General features: G+C 37.4%; 1 protein-coding gene across 5 annotated transcripts in view; it reads left to right on the forward strand.

Moving 5' to 3' along the window:
• Window positions 1-7,647: 7,647 nt before the first annotated feature.
• Window positions 7,648-17,136, forward strand: part of LOC132095586 (NACHT, LRR and PYD domains-containing protein 12-like) — a 76,585-nt gene continuing 67,096 nt past the window's right edge. For 2 of the 5 annotated variants that reach the window (XM_059500722.1, XM_059500718.1), the window contains exons 1-3: window positions 7,648-7,841; window positions 14,489-14,570; window positions 14,971-15,084. In XM_059500722.1, the coding sequence (XP_059356705.1) occupies window positions 7,811-7,841; window positions 14,489-14,570; window positions 14,971-15,084 (227 nt within the window). In that variant the 5' untranslated portion in view covers window positions 7,648-7,810. Of the gene's footprint in view, window positions 7,842-12,593; window positions 12,771-14,488; window positions 14,589-14,970; window positions 15,085-17,136 lie in introns of those variants that run through there. The other 3 variants (XM_059500721.1, XM_059500717.1, XM_059500719.1) reach the window with 3 other exon arrangements.

The raw sequence follows: 17,136 nt of genomic DNA on the forward strand, positions 1-17,136 counted from the left end.
TGTAAATCCTAGTTACCGTGGCAAAACAGAGAAACAAATAGATAAATAATTAGCGTAGTTGCTGTTCCAACCAAGTCAAATTAATTAGTTTAACCCAAGCTAAAGATTAATAATGCACATTTGATCAGATATAACTTTGGTAAAACATTATGAGTGTGTCTGAACCCCGAACATTATCAGGAAGGCTATTCCAGAGTCTGGGAGCCAAATGCACAAAAGCTCTACCTCCTTTAGTGTTTTCTGACCTTAGGGAGCGTGATGGGTTGTAGCGTGGTAGAAGGCTAGTTAGGTACGCAGGAGCTAAACCATTTAGGGACTTATAGGTAAGTAATGATAATTTGTAACTGATACGGAACTTAATAGGTAGCCAGTGCAGAGACTGTAAAATTGGGGTAATATGATAATATTTTCTTGACCTGGTAAGGACTCTAGCTGCTGCATTTTGGACTACCTGTAGCTTGTTTATTGAAGAAGCAGGACAACCACCTAGAAGTGCACTACAATAGTCCAGTCTAGAGGTCATGAATGCATGAACTAGCTTTTCTGCATCAGAAACAGATAACATGTTTCGTATCTTGGCAATGTTTCTAAGATGGAAGAATGCTGTTTTTGTAATATGGGAAATATGTATAACTCAGGTTACAAGGGCACCAAAAACCTAACTATCCAACTGACAGTCTCCATAAACCCGGCACTGTTGGGAGTTTTAGGAATGGGTGACATGGTAGATAATGCTACAGAACATGATTGCATAATTTAATTTACTTCCTCATGTTCTTCCAGGGCCGATCTTTGGGACTCGCCCCTTGATGGGAGGAAGTATATATATAGCAAATACTCGCTAATGTATTGTAGATTGATTGGCACCTGAACATACCTCACCGTTCACAGTCTTTGTCAAATGTGGAGAAACTTAATCAAACTGTTAAAAGAAGGCTCACTAAAAAAGCGCTATATAAATAAAGGTGACTTGACTTGACTAAAGCCTCTTAAGATATGGGAAAGAAATGGGTAGATTTGATAGCTGCAGTATTGATGGTGATAAGAATGACTCCATCTTCCACCACTAAGTTCTCACCATTTTAAATACTAATGGGTAGACATTTCCCGACCCCATGGGTTAAAAGTCGCGCAGGCATTACTTCCTTAGGTGATCTGGAGGTGATACAGGAGGACTACATAACTTCCCTTATTGAGAAACTTAATTCCAAATGTGCTGATGTTTCTCTGTGTCTTCCTCTCCCCTCAGAAAAACCTACTCACCCCTTTGTTCCAGGACAGATTGTGCTGATCAAAAGCCTGAAGCAGACGTAGGTGGGAGAACCAAGATATCTTGGACCAGCCACTGTGATTGCAGTAACCCAGACAGGAGTTCTGACAGATTACCAACTGCAGTGGATACACGCCTCACGACTGAAGTATCATCCTACGGGAGAGCAGGCAAGCTCCAATTCAAAAAAGAATCTCGAACGGGGATTCACCTTTTTGTCTAGCAGGGAGGAAAAGGCACTGTGATTAAGCAGAGGCAGGAACTACCTCTGATAGTGAGGTGGGGGTTGTCCAAGGCAGAGGAGATAGATGGCCCAAAACAGTGCTAACTCCTTATACAACCCTGTTAACATTAAGGGCTAAATTCTATTGATGGACGTACCGCCATTAGAGAGTTTTACTCTGTGTACGGTTGCTGAAGTTGTTGAAGACTTCAGTGAAAACATTATATGTTTGGCTCAACATACAGAAGTGTATAAAGCGTACAGAAGTGGAATATATTGGGATCCCAAAAACTAAATAAGCTAACGCCCATATTTGATCTGATAAGAGAATGGACATTAGTGCAGGGACAGACATGGTATGAAGTAGCATTAAAAGCACAAGACAATCTGTGATTCCGTGCTAAAAATATTGTTTTTGGTAAAGTCACTAAAATATACACATGCCCACCAGAAAATGCAACATACGCATGGACATTGTTGCAAACTAGAATAGCATGAAGACCTCCAAATACTGCTTTAGTAAATATAGTAAATCCCAAGGAGGCACACCAGAACAGAGTATTAATCATATATAGAATAGATAAAGTCACAAAATCACTAGTTGAAGCGCACTGTAAGTTCTTATGCCGAGAAGAATAGAAGGGAATCAGAAGCCATGGCACCCATTTAGATTATTCAGATATGTGTGGGATAATAGAAACAATGTGTGTCCTATTGACAATAGCCCTAATAGTTGCACTAATTTTCTTAAGGGAAGTGTAGAGTGAGGTGGAATGACACAACACCTCAAAAGAGGGAACTGAGTCAAGAAAAAGTCCATCATATGCCAATCTGTTAAATAATTACTCTAATGCAGGTAAGAGACGAGAGTTTTCTGTGTGAACCTATATCTGTGAGTGTAGGGCCGATGATGAATAAGAAATATATAAGAAACATTTATGGGATATAATTTTATTTCTATTCTGAAGCATACAGTTGGTCAGACATCAAAGCTTATTGGGGAGTTGATGTAAGATTCAAGTTAGAAATAGTAATGAAGGAACAACCTTGAATGATCTGGAGAGATAAGGGATATGCATTGTTATTGAATATCACAATATCTAATGTACAGTACTCTGACACTGGAGTATATTATTGTGCATGGTCCATACGAGGAGCGGGTGTTTACAGAAAGTTCAGATTACTGTGGTAATACCAGAAACAGAAAAGATCATTGAAAAGGTACTCTCTGATTTGTCTCCAAACCCGATTGACCTACCACAGGATGCATCCACGAAAGATATAGAATTTATTATGATTATGATATCAGATCTGAGTGATAATATTAAGGAACTTAGGACAGCTAAGGCCAGATGTGAAGGAAATTATGCATGTGCATTAGCACTATTGCAAAGAGGAGTTCTGAAGGAAGAAATAGATAGAGAATGTTGGATCTCTGTGCAGCTCCACTCAGCATGGAAAACACACCCAATAACCTCGGACATGGTATATCTTGAAAAGAATAAATGTGATGTACCACAACAGATGTCTAAAATTTTTACAGATGACAAATAATCTAAGAGCAGATAGAGCTGTGATGTTTTCTCTCAAAGATTATAATTGGTCATTGTAACAATAAACAAACTTCATAATCACGGGAAGAAGGAGGCTGGAACTGGCGGACATTCAAATAAAACTTTAATAATAAAATAAACACAAAACAGCGCGTACGACTATCACAAACTAAAACCAAACACAAAATCAAGTCCAGGCCTGGTCCTCTTTCGTCCTTCAATGTCTTAGCTCCTCTTTTTTATCCTTCTGATCTCTTCCGTGGGACTCGAGACTGGTGAGTGGCGCAGGTGTCGCTCATTTCCAATCACTCCACCGGCCTCGCTCTGTTCCCACGGCTCTCAGCCCCACCACACTCGTCACATTCATATATTGGACCACCATTCAAAGGACCAGCTTTTCATGTACAGTCACATCTTGCAGACGTATGTATCTGTTCAAACCAAGGAAAGCAAAGTGTAGGAACGTCAAATTGTAAGAATGCAATAATTCTGAAACAAACTCCTGTAAATAACAATCATAACTGTACTATTAAGTATGACAACCAGACTGTTGAGAGTTTCAAGTGTCCGTTTTCATATCTTGATAGCTCTCCAGGTATAATTTGGCCTCATTCGTACAAATTCATACGATTTGTGCTAAATTGTACGTATTTTATGAGTTGCACAATTCTTATGAATTTTGTGCGAATTACCTACACCTATCCCTGCCCCTAAACCTACCCATCACTGGGGTCTAGACAAAAACGATTATCTACCTCATAAAATATGTACGATTTGCCATGAAATCAGGCTGGAATGTGAGATCCATATACCGGCCGGTACAAGACTCAAAGTGTTATAGGAATACGATTAATGAGACTCAATATGATTAAAGAGTGAAATAGAATAATTAATAATAATTAGAAATGAAAAAACAAGTTGGCATTTCAACCTACAACCCGAATTCCGGAAAAGTTGGGACGTTTTTTTAAATTTTAATAAAATGAAAACTAAAAGACTTTCAAATCACATGAGCCAATATTTTATTCACAATAGAACATAGATAACATAGCAAATGTTTAAACTGAGAAAGTTTACAATTTTATGCACAAAATGAGCTCATTTCTATTTTGATTTCTGCTACAGGTCTCAAAATAGTTGGGACGGGGCATGTTTACCATGGTGTAGCATCTCCTTTTCTTTTCAAAACAGTTTGAACTTAGTGACTTAAGGTCTGTAGTGACTTAACGACTACAGACCTGTGGCTCTAACGTCTGTCGTCATGAAGTCGTTTGAAAAACTGGTTCTGGCTTATCTGAAGGACATCACTGGACCCTTACTAGACCCCCTGCAGTTTGCGTACCGAGCAAACAGGTCCGTGGATGATGCAATCAACATGGCATTGCACTTCATCCTGCAACATCTGGACAAAACAGGGACTTATGTGAGGATCCTGTTTGTGGACTTTAGTTCGGCTTTCAACACCATCATCCCAACAACCCTCCAGACCAAACTGACCCAGCTCTCTGTTCCTAGCTCTATCTGTCAGTGGATCACCAGCTTTCTGACAGATAGGCAACAGTTAGTGAGACTGGGGAAATTCATGTCAAACAGCTGCTCCACCAACACTGGTGCCCCTCAGGGATGTGTTCTCTCCCCTCTGCTCTTCTCCCTGTACACCAACGACTGCACCTCTAAAGACCCCTCTGTCAAGCTCCTGAAGTTTGCAGACGACACTACAGTCATCGGCCTCATCCAGGACGGTGACGAGTCTGCTTACAGACAGGAGGTTGAGCAGCTGGCTGTCTGGTGCAGTCTTAACAACCTGGAGCTGAACACGCTCAAAACAGTGGAGATGACTGTGGACTTTAGGAGAAACCCCCCTGCACTTTCCCCACTCACCATCATGAACAGCACTGTGACTGCAGTGGAGTCATTCAGATTCCTGGGAACCACCATCTCTCAGGACCTGAAGTGGGACAATCACATTGGCTCCATTGTGAAAAAAGCCCAACAAAGGTTGTACTTCCTTCGCCAGCTGAGGAAGTTTAACCTGCCACAGGATCTGCTGAAACAGTTCTACTCAGCCGTCATTGAGTCAGTCCTGTGTACTTCAATTACTGTCTGGTTTGGTTCAGCTACAAAATCAGATATCAGAAGACTACAGAGAACTGTTTGGACTGCTGAAAGGATTATTGGTGCTCCCCTGCCCACCCTCCAAGAACTGTACACATCCAGAGTGAGGAAAAGGACTCAGAAAATCACTCTGGATCCCTCACATCCAAGTCACCCCATCTTTGAACTTTTGCCATCTGGCCGGCGCCTCAGAGCCGCAAATACAAGAACAGCAAGGCACAAGAATAGTTTCTTCCCCCAGGCAATCTACCTCATGAACAGTTAAATGTTTCCCACTTAAACTTATGCAAAAATGTGCAATATCCTTATATTTATTTGTTACCCCTCCATCCTAGAACATTCCTGCATCTCACTCAATCCTATTCCATTATCATTTATAGCACAATTGTTTATACACTTATTTATTTGCCAATTTGTAAATCTCCTGTAAATTGTTTTTTTTTTTTTTTTTTTTTTTTTTTTTTGTCTGTGTGTTGTTGTCTCTGTTCACTGGAAGCTTATGTCACTAAAACAAATTCCTTGTATGCGCAAGCATACTTGGCAATAAAGCTCTTTCTGATTCTGATTCTGATTCTGATTGAAGACGTCTGGGCATTGAGGCTATGAGTTGCTGGAGTTTTGCTGTTGGAATTTGGTCCCATTCTTGCCTTATATAGATGTCCAGCTGCTGAAGAGTTCGTGGTCGTCTTTGACGTATTTTTCGTTTAATGATGCGCCAAATGTTCTCTATAGGTGAAAGATCTGGACTGCAGGCAGGCCAGGTTAGCACCCGGACTCTTCTACGACGAAGCCATGCTGTTGTTATAGCTGCAGTATGTGGTTTTGCATTGTCCTGCTGAAATAAACAAGGCCTTCCCTGAAATAGACGTTGTTTGGAGGGAAGCATATGTTGCTCTAAAACCTTTATATACCTTTCAGCATTCACAGAGCCTTCCAAAACATGCAAGCTGCCCATACCGTATGCACTTATGCACCCCCATACCATCAGAGATGCTGGCTTTTGAACTGAACGCTGATAACATGCTGGAAGGTCTCCCTCCTCTTTAGCCCGGAGGACACGGCGTCCGTGATTTCCAACAAGAATGTCAAATTTGGACTCGTCTGACCATAAAACACTATTCCACTTTGAAATAGTCCATTTTAAATGAGCCTTGGCCCACAGGACACGACGGCGCTTCTGGACCATGTTCACATATGGCTTCCTTTTTGCATGATAGAGCTTTAGTTGGCATCTGCTGATGGCACGGCGGATTGTGTTTACCGACAGTGGTTTCTGAAAGTATTCCTGGGCCCATTTAGTAATGTCATTGACACAATCATGCCGATGAGTGATGCAGTGTCGTCTGAGAGCCCGAAGACCACGGGCATCCAATAAAGGTCTCCGGCCTTGTCCCTTACGCACAGAGATTTCTCCAGTTTCTCTGAATCTTTTGATGATATTATGCACTGTAGATGATGAGATTTGCAAAGCCTTTGCAATTTGACGTTGAGGAACTTTGTTTTTAAAGTTTTCCACAATTTTTTTACGCAGTCTTTCACAGATTGGAGAGCCTCTGCCCATCTTTACTTCTGAGAGACTCTGCTTCTCTAAGACAAAGCTTTTATAGCTAATCATGTTACAGACCTGATATCAATTAACTTAATTAATCACTAGATGTTCTCCCAGCTGAATCTTTTCAAAACTGCTTGCTTTTTTAGCCATTTGTTGCCCCCGTGCCAACTTTTTTGAGACCTGTAGCAGGCATTAAATTTTAAATGAGCTAATTAAGTGGATAAAAGTGTAAAATTTCTCAGTTTAAACATTTGCTACGTTATCTATGTTCTATTGTGAATAAAATATTGGCTCATGTGATTTGAAATTCCTTTAGTTTTCATTTTATTAAAATTTAAAAAACGTCCCAACTTTTCCGGAATTCGGGTTGTAAATTCGAGGTCATAATAAAATGGAGTCAGATTATAATATAACCTAAATTTAATAACTTTGCACACTGAAAAGACCGAACACGCAAAGAAACCTTCATCCACTATTGGATACCTTCCTTGAACCTCTCCGTGGACCTTACATCCTCTTCATCTGTTCTTCATTATTTTGTGAGCCTCTGTCTTTTTTGCTGTTAGCTGAGTACAAGTCAAATGTTAATTTCATTACCCTAATTAAGAAATGTAACAGGTGGGAGTAGAAAATGTTTAATTATGTGAAAATAGCATTAGACAATGTGGGACAAACTGCTGCACATTGAAATATACATTGAATGATATTTATTGATCTAAGGATCCTCAAATGCAAATTGTGTGTTTATGGGATGTTGTTGTGACAGTCAACATTTCTGCTCAGATGAAGTCTGATCATTGAAACATAAAATGCTTTATTTAATGATTTTGTATGCTAAAACGTAAGTCAATTAAACGAATGCTTTGATATCACAAACGTTTTCCCACTGTGTGTGGAGTTTAAAGATGCTCCTATAAGAACTACAGGTGCGCCATCATTGTTTTTCGTGTCTCAGATAAAAAGTGAAAGCAGATGTTCAGAGATAATGTTTCTCCAATAAAACAGCCAGAATCGATTCTATATGGGATATCAAAGTGTTTCATAGGAACCTTTATCAAAGCTAAGCCATGATTTTCGTGTAGCTGCTTCATAGAAAGATGGTGGATTTTGTGAATCTGTGTAAAAAAGGTGAGTGCTGAGTGATTTACAATGACTTCCACATTCAGATTTCCTTTAAAGGATGATTATTTTTTATATGTCTTAATATTTTCTTTTTCCAGCAGATGAAGGTGGTTTTATTGGTGTTTGGTGTTGTGTGTGGTTTATTTGATCATTTGTTAACACACGACTAACATTGTGTATCTGAACATGTGTATCTCATGATCTGTTTCTCTCAGGATCCTTTCAGCTGAATTATTGAGTTTGTTTGTCATTTCTATTCAGAGTCAGTGCTGGAGATCAGATTCTGTTTCATCTTGACATTCATCAACTTCGAATAAACACTGTATTAAATCACCTTCAATGATGAGAGATAGGAGTCTCCATCGTGTTTTGTGTATCAGGGTTTTTAATTTAAAATCAAGATTTTATCCAAAAAAAAAAGAGCTTCTCTTGGAGCATTTGTGATGAAAATTATATAAAGACCTTCAAAGAAAATGATCATCATAATAAAGGATTACATCTGTTTTGTTATAGTTCAGTCGATCAGAAGAAATCAGAAGCAGAGTCCAGCTGTGTGTTTTTGAGGAGTGATGCGTCTATCTATGGGTCATCCAGTGGAGTTTAAGAGTGGAGATACAAAGACAAATCTGTCCCCAATAGGTAGACTTTTTTCTTCTTCCTTTTTTAAAAATCATCATCTTTATCTGATATTTTAACATACAGTCAGGTCCATATATATTTGGACACTGACAAAATTTTTATAATTTTGGTTCTGTATGCCACCAGAAAGAATTAAAATAAAACAATCAAGATGAAATTGAAATGAAGACTTTAAGCTCTAATTCAAGGGGTTGAACACAAATATATCATAAAATGTTTAGGAATTAAAATCATTTTTATGAACAGTCCCCCACTTTCAGGGGCTCAAATGTAATTGGACAAATAAATAAAATGTTCACTTTGAATATTTTGTTGGGGATCCTTTGCAGGCAATGACTGCCTTAAGTCTGGAACTCATGAACATCACCAGAGACTTTCCTCCTTTGTAATGCTTTGTAAATCACCTGTTATCAGATGAAGCAGCATTTACTACACTGTCTATGTAAAGCGCTTTGAGTGCCAAGAAAAGCGCTATATAAATGTAATGAATTATTATTAATTATTACACAGAGCCATCATTCACTGAAAAGCTACACAAAATATTGCAGACATTATAATCAATATATTTGACCATATAATGTAATCGTTCTGTGATAATGAAAGTTGTTTGTTTATTAAATGCTGCTCCATCTGAAAGCACGTGAAAATACCTGTACCACATTTCATAACTTCAGTCGAGTGTTTCAAATAAATCCTTCTGTGAGATGACTTACACAGAGTAAGGCATGCAACTTATGCCATATTATTCTAAACAGTAATAAAGGCTATGTCGATTAGCATTACATTAATATTTACTTTATTATAATGACAATTATAATAATTATTATAATAAGAACTCAGATAACCCATATATTGTCATAGTCATGTGATTTGGGTCATTGTCCATTAGTGCTCTGAAGCGAAGCCCAATCAACTTTGCTGCATTTGACTGAATCTGGCCAGAGTGTACATCCCTGTACACTTCAGAGTTCATCCAGCTGCTTCTGTCTTCTGTCTCATCATCACTAAACACCAGTAACCCAGAGCCACCTAAGCCATGCAGCTCATGTATCATACTGCCCATGTTTCACAGATGACCTTGTATTTTTTTGGATCATGAGCTTTTCAAGCTTTACCCATACTTTTGTCTTCCTGTCATTCTGGTACAGACTGATCTTAATTTCAGCCGTCCAAAGAATGCTTTTCCATAAATGGTCTGCCGTTTTTTATAGATTTTTTTGGCAAAGTCTAATCTGGCCTTATTTGCACCTTTTGGTTTAGTCTCATAAGTTCTTCTCCTGATTGTAGTTTTTTGCTTTGTCCAACTTCCCACACTTGCAGGACTCATTTAACCTACAACAATGACAAACCATGGTTCACTGCAAAACTCAGTGTAGCGTGCAACGTGTTTAGCATTTCACACTAGTATGTTCACACCAGTATGTTCAGTATGGGCCAATTGATAAGAAGAAAGGTGGGACTACTGGAGAGAGGAAGGCAACACAGCAGGTGAGTGAATAAACAACACTGAGCCTCTTAACTGAGTAAAGTTTGATTTTATATTAGAAAGAAAATGATTTTTTTCCCTTTTTCTTTTGAATGGATGAATCAGGTATGATCACAATTTGACAAAGTGTAAAATGAATGACAATTTTCCTCTTATTACTCTTTTTGGAACTTTCTAGGTACTTGAATAGTCCAACTCAGTTGAAACACTGTTGTCATGCAATTAGTAAGGGAAATAATAATAAAAAAAAACATTGAATAGAAAATATTTGATTAGTTTGTTTGTTACTCAAAAGAAATTACAAAAAAAAACATAGCTTAACAATACTCTCAAACAAAATGTTACAATCAATAACTCAATTACTCAAATAAACACTCAAAATGATTCAATGTACAGAATGTGATTCAGTAAGTTCTCACTTTTTTCCATTTGAAAATCAATAGATTTATATGAAATGGCTTTTGAGTCAATTGTTAGATTACTTTTGGTCCCTTGAAAAAGGGGGAGGTACATATTCAAGAGCTGTAATTCCTTAATCTTTTCTACAGTTTTGATGAAAATACTCTCAGATTAAGCTCAGAGTGTGTACCTTAAGCCCATATTCATCATATATCTGAAACCTGAACATGTTTTGGTCAACAGCTAAAATAATAAAAATTGGGCCTGTTTCCAAATATATATGGACCTAACTGTATAGTGTTAAACAGAGAGATGCGTTTAAGAAAGCACTCAATTTCTGTAGATTTAGATCAATGTCTTTTGTCACAAAATAGTGTAAAAGAAGTGATTACTATCATGACTTTGGTCTGATCAGCAGGTTGTTGTTGTGTTTGTCGTTGTTTTGACAGTTTGCCATGTGCTCGTTGTCTTCGTGGTTCCCTCCCCATTGTTATCTTATTTACTACTCCAGCTGCCGTCACACCTGTGACTTGTTAATTCCTTAATTCTACCTCTTTTAAGTTCCCCTCATGTGTAGTCTTGTATCTGTTGACTGTTGTTGACTATAGACTGTTGTGGTGTGAACGTGCTACATTTTGTTTGTGACCTACTCCCAGGCTTGTTGTGATTTGTCCCGACATGTTTTCATAGGCTCAAAGTGCAGTTTAGTGTTTTCAGTTTGTCTTCTCTTTTGCATGCTCTCAGCCTCTCATTTCACCAGACTTCTGTTCCCTAGTTCCTGTCCTGACATTACCAGACCTGTGCTTAGTGGCTTCTCCACTCCTACCCCCAAACCCTCTATTATAATAGAAATAAATGATATGAAATGAGAGAAATTATGTATATGAATTGTATAACTAAAATTAAATAACTGTAATTACAGATTTAGGTTATTTTTAGGGAATAAATCAAAGAAAGTTTGATTAATTGTTTTTGAGGATTAAAAACTGGGTACCTCTTGGGCTGTTCACAGAGTGCTGTATCAAAATATATTCATAAAAAGTTGACTGGAAGGAAAAAGTGTGGTAGGAAAAGGTGCACAAGCAACAGACATGACCAAAGCTTTGGGAAGATTGTCAGGAAAAGCTGATTCAAGAACTTGGGAGAGCTTCACAAGGAGAGGACAGAAGCTGGAGCCACCACACTCAGACTTCTTCAGGAAAAGGGCTACAGCTGTCAGATTCCTAGAAGCAAGCCACTCCTGAACCAGAAAAAACATCAGAAGCATTTCACCTGGGGAAGGAAAAAAAAAGAACTGGACTGTAGCTCAGTGGTCCAAATTCCTCTTTTCAGATTAAAGTAAATTTAGAATTTCATGTTGAAATCAAGGTCTGGAGAAGACTGGAGAGACCGAATTGTAGCAGTAATTTATGCAAAACTATTGAGTGCATAATTAAACACTTTGGAGATCTTGAACATTTCAGTTTTGTAAGTCTTTTTTGATTGATCTTTGGAGTAATTCTTTTGACGGTATTCCTTGGAAGAAAGTGTGGTCCTTATCTAACAAATATTTGATTACTAATAAGGTAAAAATAGATATTTTTATGTTGCTACATCCATTTTACCCTGTCAAACTTTATCTAAAAAACATGTTTCCTCAGATGGATCCCCTCTGCTCCTTTTGCGGAGTGGAAGATGAGTCTGTATGTCATCTTTTTTGGGGATTGTGTCCAACCTTTTGAAAGAAATTCTATTTGCACGTGTCTTAGACAACAGAGACAATTTTAGACAATTTTTCTTTGTTTAAGGATAGCCTTATTTTGGTTTTTATAACTCCCACAAGAATGTAAAAGACAAGTATTTTCTAATAAATCTATTTATTTTCCTGGATACATTTTTTATACATAAATGTACATTTTTGTCTGTTAAACCTCTATTTCTTATTTTTTGTAAAGACCTGAAGTGTTAGTTTGGTTGTCATAATCTAATTTGATCTGTAAATGTGGCGTTATTGTTGTTTTTTCGTTTATATTCAATAATAAATAAATAAACAAACTGCAAAATAATTATATATATATATAGCCTATATATAAGACCAAACATAAAAAAAAACAACAACAACAACCCTAACTTACATCAGCGTGATCAAATCTACATCAAAAGACAACAAACATGTTTGAAAAGTGATATGTAATTATGTGCTCATTAGATTACATGGAGAGGGCGGGGTTTATGACCAGCCACCTGGGGTCGATCGAAACGCGATGGCTTCACTTTTGAGGACTAGTGCGACACACTGATCTAAACAGCCAGAATCGACACTATACAGAACATCAAAGTGTTTCATAGGAACCTTTATCAAAGCTACGCCATGATTTTCGTGTAGCTGCTTCATAGAAAGGCGGTGGATTTTGTGAATCTGTTTAAATAAGGTGAGTGCTGATGCTCAGGTGTTTTACAGTTACTTCCGCTTTCAGATTTCCTCTAAAGGGCGTTTATTTTTTATGTGTTTTAATATTTTCTTTTGCAGGCAAATTAATGTGGTTTGATTAGTGTTTGGTGTTGTCTGTGACAAAAATACCATGTCCTTTTATACAGGATCCTGTAGATGAGGAGGCTTCATTCATACATTTAGTAACTTAATAAAACGATCTTAAATATTAATTTCAATTGAATATTATAATACATCTGCAATAGATTGATTTAGATTTATGCACAGTTGTATTTTTAAAATAAATCTTAAATGATCATCAAGTGGTTCATAGTAAACAGAAAATTGTCTAACAATAAACAACAAACTTTAATATAATAATAATAATAATAGTTAAATAAAATTTAATAATAGTTTAAAGAGGTACCATGGATCTGAAATGTCTACCAATCAAAATAACCCAAATCAATACCATTTTTGATGTGAGTTATGACTTGATGAGAACCAATGTCTTACATACTTTATACATGAGCTGGAGAAGGATAGTTAATTAACCTAAAGAAATAAATAATAATAATAAAAAAATTGTTTCACTCAGTTGCAGCTGTCAGTCTGGGGCACATGTGAGGACTCGAATGCCATGACAGTGTATCACACAAAATCAGTAACGGTTTGCAATTAAATCCTTTTCCTTTTCTTGCAACTTGATAAAATCCATTGCAAAGAACGTCATCCAGATGTTTAATTCATAATCATTTTGATCATTATTCCTGCTGTTGATCACTTCAATCCACAAGTCGTTCTTATAGGTTAGGCTATTTTCATTTAATTTGATTTAAAAACAACAGGCTTAGTATGTCTAGTATCATTTAATATTAGCGAGCATTGCAAATAAATTAGTTGCAAAATGTTTAACTTTCTGTCTGGTTGTTAAGGTCAGAAAAAAAAAATAATCCCATTAATATATGTTATAGCATATGAAATAGAATCAATCTGTAAATGCTGATCAGCACCAAAATAATATGAATATTAGCATTTCCCTTGCTGTGACATCCAGTTAAGTGTGTATAATTAGCATCAAACAAACAATATAATTCATATTCTCAAGGATTAAAGATTAGAAAAAAAAAAGGTTACACTTACAATGCACTTACAGCGTACTTACCCAAGAAAGTACTGGTAAAGTTTAGGGTTTAGCTGAGGGTAAGTTTTTGGTGTTTTCTTGAATATATCCTAAATATTTTCTTTTGCGAGCAGATGAACTGGTTTGTTTTTGTTGTTGTGTGTGGTTTATTTGATCTTTTGTTAACACACGACTTACATTGTGTATCTGAGTGAACGCTGCGTCTCATGATCTGTTTCTCTCAGGATCCGTTCAGCTGAATTATTGAGTTTGTTTGTCATTTCACTAGTTCACGCTTACATATAATTAGCTGAGGTATGGTATGCGTATTTGGCGTGCTGTCCGGGGAAGGGCTCCGAGCTCGGGAATGGCCGGAACCTAGAGTACCCCCCCTTCCCCGTCTATTTATAAAGTGAACTCGAAGTGAGGAGATGGGGTGGAGGAGGGATGCTGATAAACCGTCAATGGATAGAGGGAAGTCAGCGATATTTATACTATGGGATTGATTACTTGATTATGGTCCACCTGTGTTGATTAGGCTTAGTATCTGACGCGCTCCTCCCGAATCTTATTAATAAAATTACATTTCTATTCAGAGTCAGTGCTGGAGATCAGATTCTGTTTCATCATGGAGGACACACAAACATCCACAGATGAAGAGTTTTCTCTAGGATGCAGGTACTTTGAATAAACACTGTATTAAATCATCTTGAATGATGAGAGATGGGCGTCTCCTTTGTGTTCATGTGTCTGGAGATTTTATGACCCATAAATTGACTCATCATTTAGTGTTTTTGATAAAAAATCCTTAAAGACTAAAAATGATTATCATAAGTTAAATTGTTGTGTTATAGTTCAGTTCATCAGAAGAGATCAGAAACTGAGTCCAGCTGTGTGTCTGTGAGGAGTGATTGGTCTATTCATCATTCAGTAAAATTTAATAATGGAGATACAAAGACTGATCTCGGGTATATTTCTACAATAGGCCTATATGAGAAATTCTTCTTGTGTATTGCTAAATTATATATATTTTTTTTACCATTCAAATGACTGACTTTAATCTCTCCCTCTGTTATAGTTCAGTTGATCAGAAGAGATCAGAACCAGAGTCCAGAAGTGTGTCTGTGGGGAGTGACACATCTATGCATCATCTTGTAACATTTAAGAGTGGAGATATAAAGACTAATCTCAGGTAAATTTTTATGTAAATATTATTATAGCATGCCATTCTAATAGTGTTGTCACGGTACCAAAATTTCAGTATTCGGTACCGATACCAGTGAAAATCCACGGTTCTCGGTACCAATTTCGGTACCAAAATAAAACACAAAAATATGCTAATTAAAAAAAAAAATTTTTTATCACTAAAAATAAAACCAATGCCATTCTTTATACTTATTTACAATTGTGTTTAAAGTTCTTCTACAAGTAATATAATTATGAAAAACAGTAAACAAGTTTCACCCAAATTTAATTTGTCTTTTAATTTATGAAATTTAAACACATTTTATTTTTTGGTAAATAAAGGGGATTTGCTATTAAAATTAAAACATGGAAGACATATTGTGTGATTAATTTTTAATTAACAGTAGTAGCAGTATCACATACATTTTATAAAATAATAGTAATATTTCTAGCACAATGCATTTATGTAAAAATGAATTTGTAATGAATGCATATTTGTCATTTATCTGAACTTAAGACTGGTGGTGATGCTTAAGATGTTTTTGTTCATTGAGGGTTTCTGTAAAAAAAAAATAGTAATAGATCATAATTATTATTAAAAGATAATGATACTACTAATCAGACATGGGGACTTGTGACTTGGTGACTTGGACTCGAGTCGACTCGAGTCGCTATTTTTATGACTTGTGACTTGACAAAAAATAAAATACTTGAGACTTGACTCGGACTTTGAAGTTAAAGACTCGGGACTTGACTTGACTTGAGACACGATGACTTGAATGACTTGAGTGTTAATCACATCATGATTTCAGTTTGAATATAAAATATATAAATTATTTGTAAAAATAAAGTTGATTACTCAGCTGGAGCGCAGGCTGAGAATCGCGTTGTCATGACTGGATCAGGACACTATCATCAGTCATGCCCTCTCTATCTTATGCACACCACGCCCACTTAGATCAGACATCACATCAACATCAGCCTGAGGGGTACCGAGGATCATCACTTTTGTCTTCAATAGTTCGCGCCTAAAATTGCGTGAAAAACACTAGGCGCGCCGCTTTCTCCTTCTTTCCAAAGCACTCGGGCAGTTGCGCCCCTGGGGCGTCTGCCGTTGCTAACCAACCATGACGCGCTCTCTCTCCATGGAGACGCGGAAATTTCAGCAAAGGATAAATGGATTTGCAGCACAAAAAATCGCTTGCAGTAGTTCTGCTACTAAATTTATTTCAAAATGGCAATCCATATACAGCTATGATCAGCTGTTCCTTCATCTTGGCTGAGCTTTCAACGTTGTTACGGGAAACGATGAAGCAGAATGTTTAGTTATTGTCAGATGTTTTTAACTCGATGGGCGTGCGCATCGCGACAGCGTTGCTTCCATTTTGAGCGTGCATACCGCCCGCCTACATTGGAAATAACAAACTTGCGCGCGCAAAAGACGAGATATGTGAACGGCCCCTAATGATCCGCTAGCAGGCCGTCAAAAAACGCATTCCAGGGGCGGCGCTAGGGCTGGGCTAAGGGGGCTTAAGCCCCGAATATTTTGTTACCTTGTCTTTCTCAAAAAAGCAAAGCAAAACAATTAATCAGAAAAACAAATGTGAATAAGACTACAGCTGCCGCGATTACCTAATCATGAGAAGTGCATATTACAGTTATATTACATATATATTACATATATATATATATATATATATATATACAGTACAGACCAAAAGTTTGGACACACCTTCTCATTCAAAGAGTTTTCTTTATTTTCATGACTGAAAATTCTAGAGTCACACTGAAGGCATCAAGGGCTATTTGACCAAGAAGGAGAGTGATGGGGTGCTGCGCCAGATGACCTGGCCTCCACAGTCACCGGACCTGAACCCAATCGAGATGGTTTAGGGGTGAGCAGGACCGCAGACAGAAGGCGAAAGGGCCAACAAGTGCTAAGCATCTCTCTGGGAACTCCTTCAAGACTGTTGGAAGACCATTTCAGGTGACTACCTCTTGAAGCTCATCAAGAGAATGCCAAGAGTGTGCAAAGCAGTAATCAAATCAAAAGGTGGCT

The sequence above is a fragment of the Carassius carassius genome, chromosome 19 (assembly GCF_963082965.1).
Source record: "Carassius carassius chromosome 19, fCarCar2.1, whole genome shotgun sequence".
Lineage (NCBI taxonomy): Eukaryota > Metazoa > Chordata > Actinopteri > Cypriniformes > Cyprinidae > Carassius > Carassius carassius.